This window comes from Crassostrea angulata, chromosome 7 (assembly GCF_025612915.1).
Source record: "Crassostrea angulata isolate pt1a10 chromosome 7, ASM2561291v2, whole genome shotgun sequence".
NCBI lineage: Eukaryota > Metazoa > Mollusca > Bivalvia > Ostreida > Ostreidae > Magallana > Magallana angulata.
In genome coordinates this window covers 29,033,391-29,053,890 of record NC_069117.1, presented here as the reverse complement: position 1 = coordinate 29,053,890, position 20,500 = coordinate 29,033,391, and the positions used below count along the sequence as shown (strand labels likewise).

Here is a 20,500-nt window from a genome sequence, read left to right as displayed (position 1 = left end):
AGTGGGTCAAAACAATGCCTGTATATACACACAGGAAAGATTAAATATCCATCAACAGTCGCTCTATTTTCAGAAAAATGCTCAAGTATGAATTTCCTTTTTATTTGTGCATATAATAACACAATGTACAAACAAACCATAATCTTCTTTTCAGATCACTTATTTTTAGCATTAGATTAAAATATTTTTCTCTATCCATTTTCGCATATATTTAAATTTCAGACCTGAGTAAAATATCACATATACAATTTGCAGTGCACTTTCCCATAAACTTAATGATACAAACTACATACAAAAAAATCTATAACAAACCCACTTATTATCCTATATTTCTCACCTGTTGCCTTCCCACTGTCATTCTGTTCAATATCTTTCCCAGATTTCGCCAAGTTTCACAACAGGTCAAGTGTCATCTACCCATCAGTATATCCACTTCAAAAATTCAAATCAGGTCCAGAACAAAACACAAAATCAATATGGTCACTCTCTTCAAGAGTCTCTTCAGCAAATAATCCAATTCCTCTCACAGCTGCCCAAATTCTGGAGTAGGGAATTCTAAAGGTGTGATCACTCTACCTTCCCCTGATCACCCACAGTTATAATTTTAAACTGTCCCACGGTATGTGACCTATTTGAAGCCTTCACAGGCAGTCATCCTTGCGTGACCTAGATAATCCAGTGTAAACAAATATTGAGGGGGGAATGCCAGAGTCAGCCTCAATCTGGTGTTGGATTCTCCCAGTCAGACAATGAAACTGAGGCCACTCAAAGGAGATCAATAGGAGGCTACTCCAAGGGGATCAAACTGACCACAAATGGCTTCTCCAAGTGATAAGGAGATATTCACAGTATGCAGCTCAGGGTTTGGTAAAGACAATCAAAGCATTAGGCAGGTTTCCCCTCGGGGAGTTTTGACTCCAGTGATAGATTAACTGTAATTAACAGATTATCCTTTTCTTGTGGTGTGAGGGTAATTAAGTGGTCTGTGATCATAGAGTAATGATTGTCCAATTATTGCACTTACATGACAACAAAGGTGGTAATTTGGTTATATACACAAAACCTGTGCTGGAAGTTTGGGCTAAATAAACACACATAAAATTCACTAGTTCTTGGTATAAATTGACAATTTGATTACAGTCATCAAATTTTATTGATTTATCTATATCAAATAAAAATCAAAAGTTGGCAATACATAATCATATTGATTTTTTTATATCTTTATTTTATACAGACCTAGTTTAATATATGCTTTGTGCATGCCATATTACTATTAGTCTGTAATTTATGTTTTAAAAAATTTGACAATCTAGCTTTAAGATCATGAACATCACCACCTTGATTATGGTGTACTTCATTAAGGTCTTCCGTTTCCAACGGAAGACCTTGTACTGATTCTGTTGGAAATTCTTCATTATTATTTTTAGGGTTTTCCGTTTTCAACGGAAAACCCTTCTGTTATTCTACGGTTTCTTTTTCTTTATTATTAGGGTCTTCCGCCTTCAGCGGAAGACCCTTCTATTATTCTATTGTTTCTTTTTCACTTTTCTTCTTATTATTCTTTTTTTTTCTTACCGATTTTGTGCAGACGATTTCTCGGAGATGGCTGGGTCGATTTCGCTCAAATTTTCAATATAAACGTGTTTTTATCTAAAGCTGATACATTTTTTTTCATTTTTTAAAAAACACTTCCGGTCAGAAGTTATCGTCCGTTTACGATTTTAAAAAGTCAATTTTGTCTGTCGGGTTTCTCAAAAACGAGTAAAGATAAAAGGCTGAAATTTTCAGAGATGATAGATCTACCGTTTTTCTAATGTACCTCGGTATAGAGAATGTCCGCCGTCACTTCCGGTCGTCACCGGAAGGAAATTTCAAAAATTGAATTTTTCGACTTTTTTATTTTTTAATATTTTTCTTTGAAATTTTAACACCTTATAGTGACCCTTTTACTGATTAAGAATATGTAATTTGTTTTAAAATCGATCAAGGCATTCTCGAGAAATTAAGCGTCAAAGTTCTGAAGCGGAGTCCGAGTAGCTCAGTCGTTATAGTCGTGGACATGGCCCAGGCGACCCGGGTTCAAGCCTCGAGTGCCGCAAAATTTTTTTCTCTTTTTTTTGCTTAGATCTACGATTTTATCTTTGAATTGATAAGTTTAATCTTATCTTTTCAAAAATTGGACGGAAGACCCACTCGTTGCTCGCAACGAGATCGAATCTAGTTATACTTTTTTTTCTTTTTCTGACTTTTTTGGAGCGTTATTTCTCAGAAACTATTCAACCGATTTACACTAAATTTTTAGGAGTTATTAAGCATCAATGTCGCTACTGATTATTTAAATTTCAAATGATTACGTCACTTCCGGTTTCAGATATTGACGATTTTGTAAATTTTTAAGGGTCATTTTGTCCACGCATCTCCTCTGAAACTAATCATGATAAAAGCTTGAAATTTGCAGGGATTGTAGATGAATGTCTGTAGATTTACCTCCATGCTTCCAATTGCGAAAAATGCGCAAGGCCTAGAAGCTCGCCTGAACCTGAAAATTAGCACCAAATTTTTTCACAAAATTTTCGTACATTTTCCTTAATATCTTTTGACGTATAAATATTTTGTTAAAACATGTAATGCAAAAGCTGTTTCAATTTACACGGGCTTTTATTTGATATCAAGAAAAAGGGGCTGGCCCCTCAAATTAGGGGCCAAGAGGGCTCTAAAGTCTATTTGCAATAACTTTTTAGTGAACAATAATTTGTTATCAGTTATAGAAGCAAAAATGTTCATTGTACAGGTGTTTATCTATACAGTACCATACTTAAGTCATATATTACGTAATTAGGGGTTTCAAGGGGCCAGAAGTTCAAAACTTTGATCATTAATATCTGAAAAAGGAGAAATATTTTTAAAAGCAATGTAGAACAAAAGTTGTTCAAAATAATGTTTTGTACAATATGCTACCTTAAATGTTTTTGTTTATGACCCCATTTAGGAGTTAAAGGGTCGGCCCCTAAAACACATTTGTACAGATATCTCAAGAACGGTAAACATTTTGTGAACACTTGTTAAACAAAATATGTTTATATTTACAAGACCTTTTATTTGATGTCAAGAAAAAGGGGCTGGCCCCTCAAATTAGGGGTCAAGAGGGCTCTAATGTCTTCTTACAATAACTCTTTACTGAACAATATTTTGTTATTAATTATAGTAGCAAAAATGTTCATTTTACAGCTGTTCATCTTTACATTACCATACCTAAGTCATATATTACGTAATTAGGGGTTTCAAGGGGCCAGAACTCAAAACTCTGATCATTAATATCTGAAAAAGGAGAAATATTTTTAAAAGCAAAGTAGAACAAAAGTTCTTCAAAATAATGTTCTTAACAATATGATACCAAAAATGTTGTTGTTAGTGGCCCCGGTAAAGTGTTAAAGGGTCGGCCCCTAAAACGCAATGTACAGATATCTCGAGAACGGTTTACAATTCATGAACACTTGTAGAACAAAATATGTTTATATTAGCGAGACCTTTTATTTGATATCAAGAAAAAGGGGCTGACCCCTCAAATTAGGGGCCAGAAGGGCTACTAAGTCTTTTCATAATAACTCTTTTCTGACCAATAATTTGATATTTATCATAAAGCAGCAAAGAAGCTTTTATTAAGCTTAATTTAAAACCGAAACCCGTTTTAAAATCGGACGATGCATTACAGAGATGTCGGGGTTTAAAAATTGATTTTTCCGGAAATTTTGATTCCGCGTCCTTGGTTTAAAAAATAGCGTAATGTTGAAAGTGAAATTAACTCGTACCAAAAATAATTGTTAAGTCGTACTTAATCCGAACACATTCGGATTTTTTTTTTGTTAAGTCGTTCTTGAAATCGGAAAGGTGTTTGTTAAGTCGTACTTAAAATCATTCGTATTTTGTTAAGCCGTACCAGGAATAATTCGATTTTTTCATCTTTTATTTTTAAGTTATTCTTGTAATTGGTTTTTAAAAGAGCTCTGCTTCTTACAGGAACTTTCAGTTTTACTTCCGACATTAACGGAAGACCCACTCGTTGCTTTGCAACGAGCTTTGCTCTAGTTCTTCTTCTTTTTCTTCTAGACGTTTCTTTAAACTGTAATATATCGCTAGTTTGTCATTAGATTTTATTCAAATTTTCAGGGTTTATTGTAAATGACAATAGCTTACTATAGCAAAAAATATGGTGAAATCGCTACTTCCGGTCTTGAGTTATTCCCCTTTGAATATTTTTTTAATGGGTCTCGTGTACCTGCAAAGGCTCCGAGTAGATCCGTAGCAAGTAGTTTTAATTAACAAATCTTTAATGTAGACATCTTGAACGTTGTCCTCCTAGTTTTACATGTTTGATTAACACATGTATACTGCTTAAAAAATTACATCGAAATTTATGTTTCAAAAAATGTTAAATTTTGCTTATATCTTTGCTCAATAACTTTTTAGCTGTAAATTTTTTCTAGACACATATAGAATAAAAGTTGTGCAGAATATTAAGAGCTTTCATTTGATACCATAAAAAAGGGGCTAGCCCCTAAAATGAAGGGTCTAGATCCCTTAAAAGTCTTTGCTTCATAACTCTTAAACGGTAAATTTTTCGATATGGGCGTCGCTGCAAAATATGTTGTTTGTGACTTTATTGATCTCATAAAACTGTTTTTGTGTTCGGGTATTGCATAATATGAGGGTAAAAAGTAATACGTCTTGACCAGTACTCGCGGCAATTTGGCCAAGTTAACGAATCTCTCCCTCGCCCGCGGCCGAGAAAATCGGTCACCATGGTCGCGGCTGGGCTACCTAGCAGTCAGCGGTTATCTAATACACGAGAGTTGCGTCTTTCATAAATGAGTTTATTTAGTCGCAAACTCAAAAATTGTTTTAGTTTTGATTACACATAAAAGTTTATGGACTAAAAGATTGGATGTCAATTAAGAAATCGTTCAGTTCATTAATAAAAGCAATGTCATTCTCAATCTAAAGCAATATCAGACATAGATCAATTGTGGGTTTTAAGTTTAAAATAAAGAACTTCTGTTTGATAGAATATGGTCATTATACTGCAAACTTTTCAAATATACCTGGGTTCTGAGCTGTGCGTGTCTGTGCGTTGTACCTTTACGTAATATATCCTTCGTCCACGGCCGAGAAGATCAGCCACGGCTGCACTACTAGCGGTAAGCGGTTATCCAATACACAGGATTCGCACACCGCGACGCACACTTAGATGAAGATGAACGTGTTTGAGTTTATATAGCCGTAAATACAAGAACTGTTTTAATTTTATATTATAAAAGTTTGTCCATCTTGTATTTATTTAGTTAAACATTTGAGTGTAACTGAATATTAATGAAAGATATTACTCCAAATCGGAAACATAGTCAGACATAAATTAATGGTTATTTTTGTATATCTAAAAAATTTTAACCCCCCCCCCCCCAAAAAAAAATTTTAAATGATGAGCATCCCTCGCACATGGCCGAGAAATTCCACCGCGAGTGGACAAGTGATCTGCGGTCGGCTCGTGTTCTTCTACATGTACCTTATCACGCGTTCATGTTTCATATTTTGCACGGATAGAACTATATTTTATTATGTTTTCAACTATTATATAGATTAATGACGAAAATAAATGAATTTATTTTACTTGTACAGTTGATTAAGCATCGATTTAATTATACGATAGCGTACAAGGTAGTTTAAAAATCAAATCAAATTATAATCAAAGTTCCATGTTACATGTTTGCGGTAGGTGCTAGCACGATAAAAGAATGTCCTGAATTGGCCTGAATTGAGGCATTTGATGATTATTTAAAAGAATATTCACATGAGTTTTAAACAACTTAAGATTAGGTTATATCGGTCACATATTGATCACTCTGTAGTTTTTCTACATGGTTGTTCGTTTCAGTGTGGAAGCGAACTCAGTGCTGCGTTCCCCCCTCCTCCCGCCCCTCTGACAAGTGCTCGCGCTGGATTTTTTTAAATTGGCGAAAAGATATCCAGATCTGTCGAAAATCATTTTTGGTGACTTCTTCTTATGTGTAACATTTTCTCCCCAACGTGTTTCATTTTCCCACCCGTGTGTTTATTCGGTCAGTCTGTGTTAAATCATTCGCCACGTGCAACCGAAGATCTTGTGTCGCTTCAGCGCACACAACTCAGAACATATGTAATTGAGTAACAGTTGGAAGGGTTCTTTTATAAACAATAAGACTATTATTCAAAGTCAATCATCTTCACATTAAAGATGTGAAATCGTAACCTAAGAATGTGGCTAATAAATTAACCTGTTGAACACGCTAAACTTTTATGGTTATGAACAATGATAATTCATAATATATTATAATTAAAAGTTTGAAGACAAAGAAAATTTTGTCCTTGGGAAATACGACTACATTAAGCAATGCAGTCGATCACCATAGAAATCATCAAAGTATTGCAACTGTCGACGGATTTCTTATTTCTTTGAAAGACCATGATAATTCACTTGACTTGCAGACTATAATATAGCGACATATCTGCCTCCCAAAAATACATGCGCTTCTCAAAGTTACACTAAGTGAGATAGATGTGCGTTATTGGGAATTTTATTTATTGCTAATTGTATGAAAATTGATTAAAAAAAACCAAATTTTAATTGAAGGTGTGTATTATGAGGTTGTAATGCAACTTAATTTACTTACAAGGTTAGCTACAGCCAGTGGAATATAGGTGGCTTTTATGTGAACAATGAATACCCAATGTATTAAAATACAAGATAAATAGTTTCCAGAACTATAATGCTAATATGCTTGTGTATATGAAGGTTGCACCCTCATTTGTATGGCTGTAGGTGAGGAGGTATAGGTGTATCGATGTACATACAATGTTTGACTGCACATACGGATTCCGGACCATGGCTACAGACGATACCAATGATAGTCTTTTAATACATCAATGCACAGTTTGATACAGAAACTGACCAGTTTCATAACTTCTTCGAATTTCTCTAACACGGACTGTCTAATTCCTTCCCAGAATTCCAATTTACGCAAGCACAATTGAAGTTTTTTTTTAAATTTAATTAGTCAACCCACTGACATAAAAATAGGATTTTGCATATTATTACATCGTCGAGAGAAGTAATATTCATTTCTGTAAATGAGGTTATTTAATTCACATTACATAGCGGTGTTTCTATGAAACAGCACCATCTGGTGTAAAATTTAGATGCTTGCTTTTGCATAAATTCTCCTGCTCATCTTTTTTTAGCGGATTATATATTATTTCAAATGTCCAAATCTATTCGTATCATTAAATAATATCAGACGACACACATTTCCCTGTAGGAAATCTCAAAGATGCCATCAATTTTGACAAATTACTAAATTTTTTCAGCACGTAACAATTTTAAACTTGCAAATAGTCTTCAAAAATTAAGAAAGATTTAAATAAACAAGTTATCTTAGAGAAAAGGTTACGTGTTTTGTAGGCGGGTTAGGTTTTAAAAAAAAAAACTGCAATTCCTGACATGAATCATGAGTACATACTGTTTATAACAATGCTTGCTACCCTTTGAAAATTTAATTCGCCACAAAACACATTTTATATACAGGTTTTCAATCACGACACGTTTTTATAACAAAAGCGGAACTGAAAGTTTAGTCATTATAATCGTTTGACACCATATCACATATATTTTTAACCCGCAGCAACAACGGAAGACCTACTCGTGGCTTTGCCACGAGCTCTGCTCTAGTTAATTTATACTTTTTTTTGGTTTGGTTTGGGGGTGGGGGGGGGGGGGGGGGGTTAGGGAATTGCAACAAAACATAGAGATACAGTTTACAGCGAAGAATTTAAAATATTTTATAAGACACACATACAAGCAAATGTAATTGAAAGAATGTGGTCAGACAAGTGTATAATAGCTAGTAAATAAAACCCAGGTGTGTGGAAATTAGGGCCATACATGTACCTTTAGGGCATGTATGGGGTCAACCAAGAGTTCACAGGACAACCTATTCAATAAATAATAAGATGTCAACACCCCTTGCTGGTCTCCATGATGTTTTGCTGGTGGGGGCCCTTATAAATTAACCTGGTCCATGTATATGCCATGTAGAACGCAATACACATGTGCATGATCACCAATAAATAATAAGCAAATCTAAATCTAATTAAACCACTGTATGCAGGGGCAGTCATAGGGCATTTATGTCATGACTATACATATAAACTAAGGCTGCATGTTACTGGCCGCCTTAATGGATTTCATAAGCATTTACAAAGTGGACACATCCAAACTCATGGAGAGTCCATAAGTATCTGACTGACAAAACAGGAAAAACTGTAAAGTAGTTATAATCATGATGCAGGCACACAAATTGTCTCTCTGATGTACCTCAAGTAGACTGAAGATGCTCAAGGAACACACTCTGCTTACAGTCTTCGTTTGCTGAGAGTGCGTAGCCACTACCAATGATTCCTATACTGAGGGTGGTGTAGAAACTTCCTTATGTGGATAATTCAAACAACTTTTCAGTTCTCTTTTACCACTCAAGTACTCTGTACTTAGCACAAGATTCTGCCAACATATTTCTTAAAAGGCTGCATGGGCGAAATGCACTGCAAGCAAGCATGCACACAGATCTCATTTTTCAAACATGGAAGTCACTCAACCTACACAGTAATTTTCAGGACAATGATAAAGTGCACCAGACTTACACCACAAAAATGCTATATTATTCCAACAATTTCGACAAGATGGCGATAAAAGATGGAACATGATTGTCTGTACACTATATCATATTGCATGAAATCTCTTGGCAGCTAGTGCATACATGTATAGACTATTGGTCCCATGTGGAACACCCTATTAAAATCCGATACAATGATTCTAAAAATGCCTGTCTGAGAGGCTGCCATGTACTTACATCTCCATAAGAAGACTGGGGGGTGGTCACACACTCGTTGCTAGTATTGACCTCCGTGTATTTCCCAGGTATGCCTGTATCAGGGTCATCCGGCGTCAAAATCCGATGAGGGATGTTCATCTTGCCGTTATCCCACCTGCAATAGTGAAAGAAACATTTTTCAAAAAGCTGCATTTTGTTTTTAACTTGAAATTGAATCTGTATTTTATCTACAAGTCTGTGTAAAACCATACATAAAAGTGAACTTCCATCTCGATCATGAATAAAAAAAATAGTCAACACCCACAAAACTGCACCTGAACTAGAATTTGTTTTGAAATTCTCTAAAAAAAAACACCAGCCAATGCAGTTCCCTCTCTGATAAAGAAACCTCGAACCGTTGTTTGAAATCGTGTTAACACATTATCCAAAGTGATGGCAATGTTTAGCTACCACTAAATAGCCAAGCTTATCTCCCCTGAAACAACACCTACTGTCTGGTCAGCGTCTAATAACAGAGGAAATTTGGGAGTTCCTATAAACTGTCAGAGAAATTAACACCATAATTTCAGGTTTCTACACTTTCTCACCTCCTCTGTGGAATTTTTTTTCTCATTCCCCCTGATCTTGGCTCTGCTAGATATAGATGTACTTTACAAGAAAGTACTTTTCAGCAGTTTTATGAAAGACAATCAATAACACATATCAGCCTGCATTATATGCATTTGAAGGTTTGGCTCTGACCAGCTGTTTTCGATAAAGTTGTCAATTAACATTAAATTATACTGATAACCAACTCCTACTTCAAATAATCAAACCAAAAATATACAAGATATCAGCTGAACAGAAATATCTGCATTGAATTAGGGATATCTATAGACAAATATTCAAGGCAATATGAATGTTCTATGTGTCTGAAATAGTTGTAAGAGTGGTTATTGGGCAAAATTTACAATTTATGACTTTATTAATTTAGTTTTAGTTAATTTTTATTAGCCTACCAGCACCTTAACTAAATTCAATCATATGACACTGAATTTGACACATATAGTAATAGATACGCATATAGAATATAGATAATATATACTATGGACTTTGGAACTGATGAACATTGTTACATGTATACTGATTACTAACATAAATTCCTATTGTATTGAGTGTAACTATATAAATAAATTGTATACGTATGCACCATATATTGATCATGAATGCTGTGTTGGTGCCACGTACTGCCTATATGACATAATCCTCATAGTAATGACCCTGCATCGCGAGTTGTTAATTTTTCTTTATGTTGGGACCAAAACATTACATACATAAATGACACTAGGATAATAATAATCAGAACAAAATTTTGTTTGCCGTTAATTGATAACCCATAATCAAAACAATTCATCATCAAGAAAACATTTACAAGCCCACTCATCCCATGTAGAATGCGAATGTGATGGATCGGTACATTGATGACCTGACCCAGGAAAATTGTTTATATGTGGCCACCAGGTCATGTATATGTACATACCTAGATGCTGTTTTTGTCGACAAGCTCTTATTTTTTTGGCCCATCTAGAACTACCTAGCTCCAATCCTACTATTTACGAATTCGATGTAAGAATTTGAAACGAACAATGACATATTATTCAACATGACGTTAATTGTGTGTACGCACCACAATGCACGCATAGAACTGAAGTATGTATGTAATAAACAATTATAATCTAATGACTTAGACAATGTGATGCAAGTCAGCTTTTTTTTCTGCTTAATTCACTACTATAAGTGAAACTGATATTTGTCACACTGAATGACTCTATGGTGTCCAGATTTCATCTACTTCCATTAAATTGTTTGAAATATATAAATACATCAGATACAGTTCAAAATATGAATATGAACAAACTTTTTATTGTTACTGAAATATTTCTAAGAAAAAATATATATGCATCACTACGAAAGTTGTCACATCTGGTTGCCTCCATCTATACGTATACATGTTCATTAAGTCTGACACTGCAGCTAGGAATTAATACACACTCTAACAGAGTAAACTTTTAATTTCCTTATATAAATGCTGCGTAGAACAGAAAAGTACATGCCTGGCCAAAAAATATAAACAAATTGAGAATTCTAACTGTAAATACACGATTGTTTTTCTTTGAAACACTCCTTTAATTTACGGTGTGGCGGGCAAATTAGTTTTAACCCTCAAGAAATTACATGCATGTCAAATTGGGTAATGTGGGAATTGGGATGATCTATAGAAGAACATTTGCAGGTCAGCCTTATGTAACATAAGGCCAGAGCTGTCAAAACATAATGGTCCATCATCTCCCCAAAATTACTTCTGGCACTTCGATAAAACTTTGCATGCATGCATAGAAACAGAAATGGCTAAACTTACAACACAATATCGAGTAATCCCATTCTTCCAAAAACCAGTATCCAAGAACACAAATTAATAGTAATCGCCCACTATGCTGTTGCTCAACCAGGCAGCATTATAATGTCACATTACGTACAGTGCACATGAAATGGACCAATTTGGGACAACAGCAGAACAAATATACATCAAGTAAACTGTTCAAGTAGCCTGATTTACATTACTCATTCTTGAGTACTTCCTCTGAACTTTATACAAAATGTACCACTGCAATACTATGTCACAAATGCAATGAGCTAGCGCATGGTGCTTATACAGTTCTCGTTTTTTAGCAGGAAGTATTTCTAGGAGGAAAATAATTTATGTGCTCATGTAATTTAGATTGCAGTCATCACACTGGAATTATTTTGGGAACATTTCACTGAAATTCGGATACATACAACAAACATGCATTGACATATTATTATAAAACATCTTCACAAATCAAAAGAGAGAAGATATGTATAAATGATTGGATGAAATTTAAGGCACCTCAGTAAAAGAGCACAAACTTCAGCAGAAAACCATGCAATCAGAATAGTGCAAGAAAGACTAGAACAGTACCTTTTTGGCTTAAAAACCAAAGACTTTTACATATATAAGACAAACATAGATATCAATGAATATAATGTGCCAGGTAAATGAATCTGATTCAACATCAATCATTTATCATACCATATGTCCACTTTGTAAAACACCAAAGACACAAATGAGAATGAAATGAAACCAATCTTTTGGTCAGTTTGTCTGTCTATCTGTCTGTCTGTCAGTCAGTCTATTGGTCAAAAGCCTTTTCCCAAATGAAAATTAAGAAAATAAAAAAGATTAAGATATCTTATTCATTTAAAAATATCAAAAGTCAACAGTTGTGACAAGCTTTTATGTTGATATTTGCAGATTTTCAGGTCAAAGGTTTAATCCTTTGCAAATCCACAAAATCCACATTCAAATTAATCGAAGGCATTATTTAGCATTTTAATAACACAAACAACAATAATACATTGATACTCAATCAATACCCATATCAAAAGGTCCTATTTGAATAATTCAGATTGACTTTTTGTGTTGAGTTTTCATACCTGTCCAGCGGTTTCTCCTCTTCGTTCATCTCCTCTTTCCATGCTTTCCTCTGACTGACACATGTACATGTTCCCAAACTGACCAGAAAATTCATCACAAACACTAACTGATAATCTGCCAAGTATCAGAATCTCAAAATAGAATATCTCAGGTAACACATGGACACTTCACAAAACTTTTAGATTTTCACAATAGGACCAGATGTCGAAGGGGATGACTCCAAAAAGACATTCACATGACTATTTATCATGCGTCCCATGAATGAATGCAAAGGTTTTTTTTTTCAGAACCTGGTACAATGTATCTCTATCAGTGTTCATGAGATTTTTACTCTGATTTAAAAAATCATTCAGACAAGACAAATAAAACAAATTCACCAACACAACTGGAGAAACAAACAGTGGGGATTCAAATCACTGAAATATCTCTATAATCATGTTGTATTCCTCCACACAGAGTGAATCTTCAGTCTTTGTTGTAAAAAAGTTCCTTGGTGTTTACTGTTCTGAATCACAAAAGAGTTTTCTAACCCAGTGCAAAACACTTCACTACACCAGCTGAGCAATAACTGTACACTCTTCACCTTAAAGGTTGACTCGGCGATCCACAGAACAGGTATTTTTGCCTTGTACAAAGTCTACCTACGTGGGATGCATGACAGATGGACAAAAGTTTTCAGGTAGGACGTAGCTCTAACCAGTGATAATAACAATAACGCTCTAGACCAGCACAGGTAATGTTGTAAGCGCTTGTCTGCCCTCGGGTCCAAAATTGTACACATAAAACACTCCTGCATATCAAGTTTTAAAAAAATTTCAAGCCCACAATTTAACACACTCCAATGGTGCATAAAAAAAGGACACTTAATTTCCCTTTATAAAGCACTGAGAGACCTCATAGACCTTTATACCAGTTAAGTCTAACAAAGACACAGGAAAATTATCACCTTAGAATGCACACATTAACCAAAGTATATGCAATTGGTAAAAGAATGCCACTAAGTCTGAAAAACAAAGCACCAATTAATTGCTACTGAACCCAAATGCAGACATCTTTTCCTACAATGGCTTGGAAAGGCTTCCAAGAACTAGAATCCTCCCATATTTCCATTCCTTTTCTTTCTTTGTCTGCTGTCCTACATCCAATAATCTGATGAATCATAATTTTGTCTCGAATACATTAAAACACAAAGCCGAGAAATGTGGAATAAATCAATATCCGAATCGGAATCAATGGATGCGGCAAGACTTTATAGGATTTCTGTGACCGGCTAGACAAAAAAAGAGGACTTTTGGGAAAGGCAAGGCAACCAAAGAAATCGAGGCATAAAGGGAATCCATTAGGAAGAGCCACAAAAATAAAAACAACGTTGGCTAATCATAAATATTCATGGACTGCCTACAGACAGGGGGGGGGGGGGGGGGGAAATAACAGTCACTCAAGCAAACACCAGTTAATTACGGACTAATGAATGAAGCTTTCTGGAACATCATTTTCCCATAACTTCCATGAAATATACCTGGCACAGCCTAGCTGATCAACAGATACATGAACTCAACAGACCAGTGAGAAATGCCTTGGAGAAACCTTCACAACCATAAACAAGTTTACTTTGTTAGATGTTTAACTGGTTTGTTAATGACTGTGTTAATGGGGGTCAAGATTGGGAGTTGGGGAGGGGGCCGGCATCAGGTCCATCCATTACACTGCTTTGCAACAGATAGAAAACCCGTAGTTTCCGACAATGGGGGGCTGGATGAATCTTATCCAAGTACCTACTTTGTAGGGCTAAAGGAATCAGATGGTATAAAAAAATGGGGTGGGATTGAGGGGGTTAAGAACGTGAGACTGGTACAGTATAAACTACAATAACCTTCCGTAACTGGTAACACTCAAGTTATCGGACAGTGTTGAAGGCGTATGGGGTGGGAATGAGATGGGTACAAGTACTTAGCTTGTTACATTTAGGGAATCAGACAGTGTTAATAGGTTGGGGGGGGGGTTGAGTTGGGTATATTAACCTACCTGGTAACATTCAGGGAATCGGACAGTCTCCTCATGAACCGGTCATGTTTCACCGCCAGTCTGTTGACGCTGTCTTGGAAAGAGGAATGGCGCTTCACCGTCTGAAAGAAGTACAACATATATTAAACTGCTGAAAAGTTCACAGAGCCAAATCTTTTGTTGGACCTATACATACAAAAAGAAAGTATACAAAGAATGACGGAAGTATTTGGGTTTTTTCATTTTCTTTTTGAATATGATATGCAAAGAATATGAAGGCACTACTGTAACGAGATTAAGTCTACTTATAAAGGTTTTTTTTTATCATCTCTTTTACTTGAAAACATAAGTCAATTAAAAATTCAAGAGACAAATTATAGAATAATACAGGAAAAAACTTGCTGTAATCTTCCTCATTTTAATAGATGAGAGTGTAAATCTAAGGGGAGGGAGATGGTAATAGTTTAAACAATATTTTATTTCAAAATAAAATAGGATCGGACAGCAGGCATGGCCTATTTTTTCCCCTCCTTACAGAGGGTAATAAAATACATGTACAATTTTGCCCTCAATATAAAGCAACTGAAAAAATACCTTGTATTAGTTAAAACATTTTGATTTTAATAAATGTACAAATTTAGGAAAAAAACCCAAATAAGTTAAAAACAGAACAGAAGATGCAACAAAAAATATGCCCATGCAGGGCAAATGTAAAAATCATCACATACTTAGTACATGTATAGTATATATACTTCTATGTGTTTTTTTGTGAGGTTTATGAAATAAAAAATTGCACAGATTTAGAATAATCCTTTGTACCTATTTAGAATAATCCTTTGTACCTATAAAACGGATCAAATTACTCATGTTTTAAATAAAATCAATTTTAAAAGGCGTGCAGAAGCAACAGTGACTCCCTATATCTGATACCAGTTTAAATACATGTATCAATATTAAACTCTACACCGCCCTCCCCACCACACACACTCTTTACATCATATCACCAACCTTCCAGCACAGATAAACTTGGTTTTGAAGAGAAACCCTTTCAAGCATTCAAAATGCTGAATTATCTGTTTTTATTGATGCCAATACACACCTGTAAATAGATAGGCAACCAGGGCTTGCATGACTACACAAACCTGGAGAGATTATGAATTCCATTCTATATTTTATGTGTTTGTTTTTTATTGGCAGGGAGTGACCTGGCTGGAATAATGTAGGTTTTTTGTAGATGTCTGTTGTTGGTTGTCTGTCAGGCAATGTTATAGTAGAATAGGCTTAACAGATGACCCAAATCAGAGGAAAGAAAGAAAGAAAGAAAGAAAGAAAGAAAGAAAGAAAGAAAGAAAGAAAGAAAGAAAGAAAGAAAGAAAGAAAGAAAGAAAGAAAAGAAAAAGAAAGAAAGACAAATTTTTTATGATGGTTGCATGATTTTGGCAGCTTGTGTTTACACTGATAAATCGGTTCATTCATTGATTCAACCATGATTTGTAATAAACAGTTGTTTCTGCAATGTATTTAAAACATAAGGAAATGTCTTACATAAATAACATTTACTACACAAAACCTACATACAGAGGTAGAAAAAAGCCTGGGTTTATAGGTTTTTCAGCAATTCTGAAGAAAAAAGGTGCCACATCATCGCAGAAATCTGTTTCTTATCTGAGAGGAACAATGGTAACATGAAATGTTTTTCTTGCACTCTCTTATCAGAGACAAAGCAATATGCATACACAAGAAAAAATTATATAAACAATATCTTATCCTAAGAGGAAATACATGCAATTACCTGGGATTTGGCGTGCAGATGTAATCGGAATCCATTAAAGCCAGAGTGCGGAGATGGGGTGAAAGTAGGAGTCTGAATGACTGCCAAAAAATCTCTGCCTAGCGCAGGGAATATTCCAAAAGAAAAAACCCAGACTGGGGACTTGCAGCATAGTCGAGACAAAATTGATTTCTTTGGGGATGGTTGAAAGCTTTGGAGAAAGTTCTATAGTACTGATCAGTTTCAAATTCATTCTGATCTTTTTTTTCTTCTTAGAACACTACACACTTGTTCCTTAGAACCATTATTAATAGACGGTAATTACAACACTTTTAGATGATGCATGCATGCTTTGAAAGTCAATCTTTGTTTTTCCTAATGATCTTGATATAACATAAATACATGTACAAGGATGTGCTGTGAATGAAAGAAAATAAAGCAATGATACTCAAGAAAACAGAATCCATCTATCAGAGGGCAAGAATTTTTTTACCAATTCATTCTCTTCTCTAAACCCCCCCCCCCAAAAGAGATGGTAATAGTATTTCACTGACCAACTACTGCCTGCTTCCTGGTCTAGCTAGTTAGGGAACCGTGTTTATGCGAAGTTTTCTTGCAGCAGTAATTGGCAGTCTGCAGGGGCAATTAGAAGCCTGACGAGTTGTGATTGAGTCTGCACACTGTTATTGATCAGTGTAAAAGAAGGAACCAGCCAAAAATTACAAGCAACTGAGCAACTACAAGCTCCATAAAAAAAAATCAACCGGATCAAAGTCAAGTTAAAACCCTTTAATTATTCAGTACTTTTGTGTTAATTTATCTATGGTAAAGACTCTTGAAGACTTTTGGTACATCTAATATATCTATTTACTCCCTTCACCAATTTTTTTTCTATTCAGCACACAAATATACTCTGACACCAATCTCATAAATTTCAATTACATGTACCAAAGGAACACAAAAATCTCCCCTATCAGAATTTGAAATTCATTCAAGATATTTAAGAATTCTATACATACATAAAAATATTTATATACTCAAAACTACCACATTTTTGTAGACTGGAATTATTACGGTAATAAAAACACAAATGTAAAAATGCATGTGCATTTGTCAATGAGTAAATCAGATTTACATGCATTTTTTTTAAAGTGAAAAAAATTTGGAAATCAGAAACAGCTAGTTGCTTTGCATGTTTACGTAGGAAAAATGACCTTCAAAATGAAAAAAAAAAATTCAGAACGATCAAAATAATACTTCTATAAATTCTCGTATCAGGGGGGTAAAGTGGTGCCAAGTAAGCATGATCTACAGAGATAGAAATTTTGGCTCCAGTCTGATTCAATCTGGAGCATTAAATTAATCCATAATTCTTATCAGAAAACAAACACTTCTTTGATCCACTTGATCTAGGAGACTGCTAAGGAAGATGAATGTATTCATCTATATTCATTTTTATAATCGCAATCAAAGTCTGCAGCCTTCAGTGAATACACCACATGTACAAGTGAATAGAAAATTCGTAGATTATTAAATGTTTCAAATTATCTCCATAATTTCATTTTGTATCAATTCTAAATGAGTTATTGTAAGTTTTTTAAAAATCGAGAGAAAGAGAGAGAGAGAGAGAGATTAGATTAGTTTTGGATACGTTGTATTTGTGATCAAGCATTAATATGTCACAGGCAAAAACCAACTGTTCTGAAGTTGAGTCCTAGCTGCCATCTGTGTATCCATCAGATGCAGCTCAGAATGAGTGATATTGGACTTGCTTTTTTATCACCTAATCATCAGCTATGTACATGAATGCAGATCATTCCATTAAAGATAATGTACAACTGTCAATAAAACAGAAAACATCAACTGATAAAATGCACAATGAAGTGATAAGAACAGCCTCATTCTCAATCTGTAATCACTTCCATTTTTCCTGGAGAAAAGAAAAGCCAACTCGTCCTACCTGTGAATAAGCTCGCCTCAGTGGTGGACCAGGCATTTTTGTCTTTAGAGTCTCTGGTCAGCTAGTCCTGTCCAAAACGATATTAACAAACAACTTCTAGAAAAGGTTCCATGTTCTTGTCCTTTTGACATGAAACTCACATTTAGAAGCAGAAATCAGAGATGAAATTTTTTTTTACACAAAAGTCACACCATGGTATCAGAAATGTACAGCGCATTAAGCAAGTGGTGATTCCGCAGCTTCTAGCAGGATCAATAAGTTGACAGTGTGTGTAGACTGTAATAAAACCAGGTATTTTTGTCACCTCTCGAGAGACAGTACTGATCACCGAAATCAGTCTATTAATCCATCAGTGCTTCATGGCTCATATGACTCCTGATCAAACAGACCCTGGCACACAGAGACCATCAGTCCAAACAGGCAATCAGTCCCTCAAACTGAGCACTCTTCCAACTCCCTTGATTAACGGAGCACATTAAATTATATTTGCACAGCCGTATATTTTCCTATTGGTCTGTATGATATAATCTGCCGATTCAGACAGAAGCTATTACTGTCCACAGCCCCTGGTCATGCTTTGTGCCACACCGTTTTCCATTACCCTAATTGTACGCAAGAAATAAAATGTATCCCAATATCAATTTCCTATAATCTATACAGGCAGCACATTTCCATTAATTTTTTGGTATTTTAATGTCAGTTATACATCAGACCAATGTCCCTACTGAGACCTCAATGCCCTTCCAATAAAAATGTCTCCGAAGCTTCGTCCTGGCCGGCTGTCACAAACTTGAGTATTGCTGAAGCCGATCCATATGGTCAGTCCTTGGCGAGAAGAACAATTCAATGCCCGAGGACACTCCAACAAATGAATCTAAGAACTAAGGATTTAAACTTTAATCTGTTCTTTAATAAATTCATTAAAACATTACATGCTTGACATCCAGGATATGGGCAGGGTTAAACAGTAAAGGTAATATTGTCATTCCAACCATATCTCCGGACAACTGTCCTTTTATGTACAGAATGGGAGGTTTTTTCTCTGCATTTTCTCCTATACATCAATGCAGGTTCATACTTTAAAGATCTTTGTTAAGCATGCACATATATATTTTTCTTGCTATTGCTTTATGGTGTCAAAACATGCCTTCTTTTTGAGAAATCAGGAAGCTGCTCTCTTAGGTATGGAAAGAAGTGTATAGCCCAAAAGTTTAGTAGCATCAGGTTAACTTGATTGATCAGCAAGATCATAAGTCAGCTAGTACATCTTGAAAATCAATATCTTCAATCAATCAATTAATTTTCATCAGTGATAGTCTAAATGCAACCTAGACTGATTACCAATACATATAAATTCACTTTGATCATTACATAGTTCCATTTTATTCAGCATTTCCAATCTGAGAAAAAAACATTTTGCACAAATAATCGATGAGAGCAGAATGTATTTTAGCCAAGATTAGGAATTATTCAATACACGTATTTGAGCCTTACAATTTTTATAAGGTTAACCCAGGCTTGATAAAATTACAAAGCCTATTGGTTAACAATCTGCAGAATGCATTTGCAAATGGATCGTAATTTTTTCTCCATATCAAATCAATACCATAGGTTTATGACAACAGTTTAATTCTATTACAGATGATATTGATTTATTTCAAAGAAATGAGGGGGGAAAATTATCATGGTCACCGAGGGGAAAGGTTCAGGCTATCATTTAGAGCAAGAATTGATTCATCCAGTGGATGCATTGGTTCAGTGTGTCACCATGAGGTCTTGTGATGGCTGAAGGAGGAAGTAAATTTCTCCCCCTCCCCCTTCAAAAACAAAAATAAATAAAGGCAAGAGGAAGCATTTGATAAATCTAAACATAACATCCTCATTGTACATGTAACACAGATAAAAGATATTTTCAAGAAACAGAACATACATTTTCAACAGCTATTTTCTACAAAAGCTCGATCATCATAGACAACAACAAATACACTGTTATATTCAACGTCATATCTGATAAAAATTTTCAAATGTATCTTATCATCAAAATAACCCTTAATTTTTTTTTCTGAAATATTAATATGGTAATTTATATAATATATACATGTATATATATATTTATACTTACAGCTTTCATTTTGCTAATAACTTCACCTAAAGCATGGTCCAGCTCAATATATAGTAACATAAATAAAATCCATGACAATGGTGTCATTTAAGGTCACATATCCGCCTGACCAAGTTAAACAGATCCCTCCCCACAAAAAAAACATCTGTTTTATTCGATTTATCAAAGAGGGATCTCATCTGCAACTGATACGTGATTGACAGGAGAGAGGGGGAGAAGAGGCCTTCAA

The 20,500-nt window shown here is 35.0% G+C and overlaps 1 protein-coding gene across 8 annotated transcripts in view; it reads right to left on the bottom strand.

Moving 5' to 3' along the window:
- LOC128157127 (ras-specific guanine nucleotide-releasing factor RalGPS1-like) overlaps window positions 1-20,500 on the bottom strand; it is a 41,445-nt gene that overhangs the window by 12,157 nt on the left and 8,788 nt on the right. For 3 of the 8 annotated variants that reach the window (XM_052819514.1, XM_052819518.1, XM_052819516.1), the window contains exons 2-3: window positions 14,440-14,540; window positions 8,937-9,072 (exon numbers count right to left, since the gene is read on the bottom strand). In XM_052819514.1, coding sequence (XP_052675474.1) covers window positions 8,937-9,072; window positions 14,440-14,540 — 237 coding nt within the window. Of the gene's footprint in view, window positions 1-337; window positions 878-8,936; window positions 9,073-11,316; window positions 11,547-12,413; window positions 13,269-14,439; window positions 14,541-18,149; window positions 18,597-20,271; window positions 20,414-20,500 lie in introns of those variants that run through there. The other 5 variants (XM_052819515.1, XM_052819517.1, XM_052819519.1 and 2 more) reach the window with 5 other exon arrangements.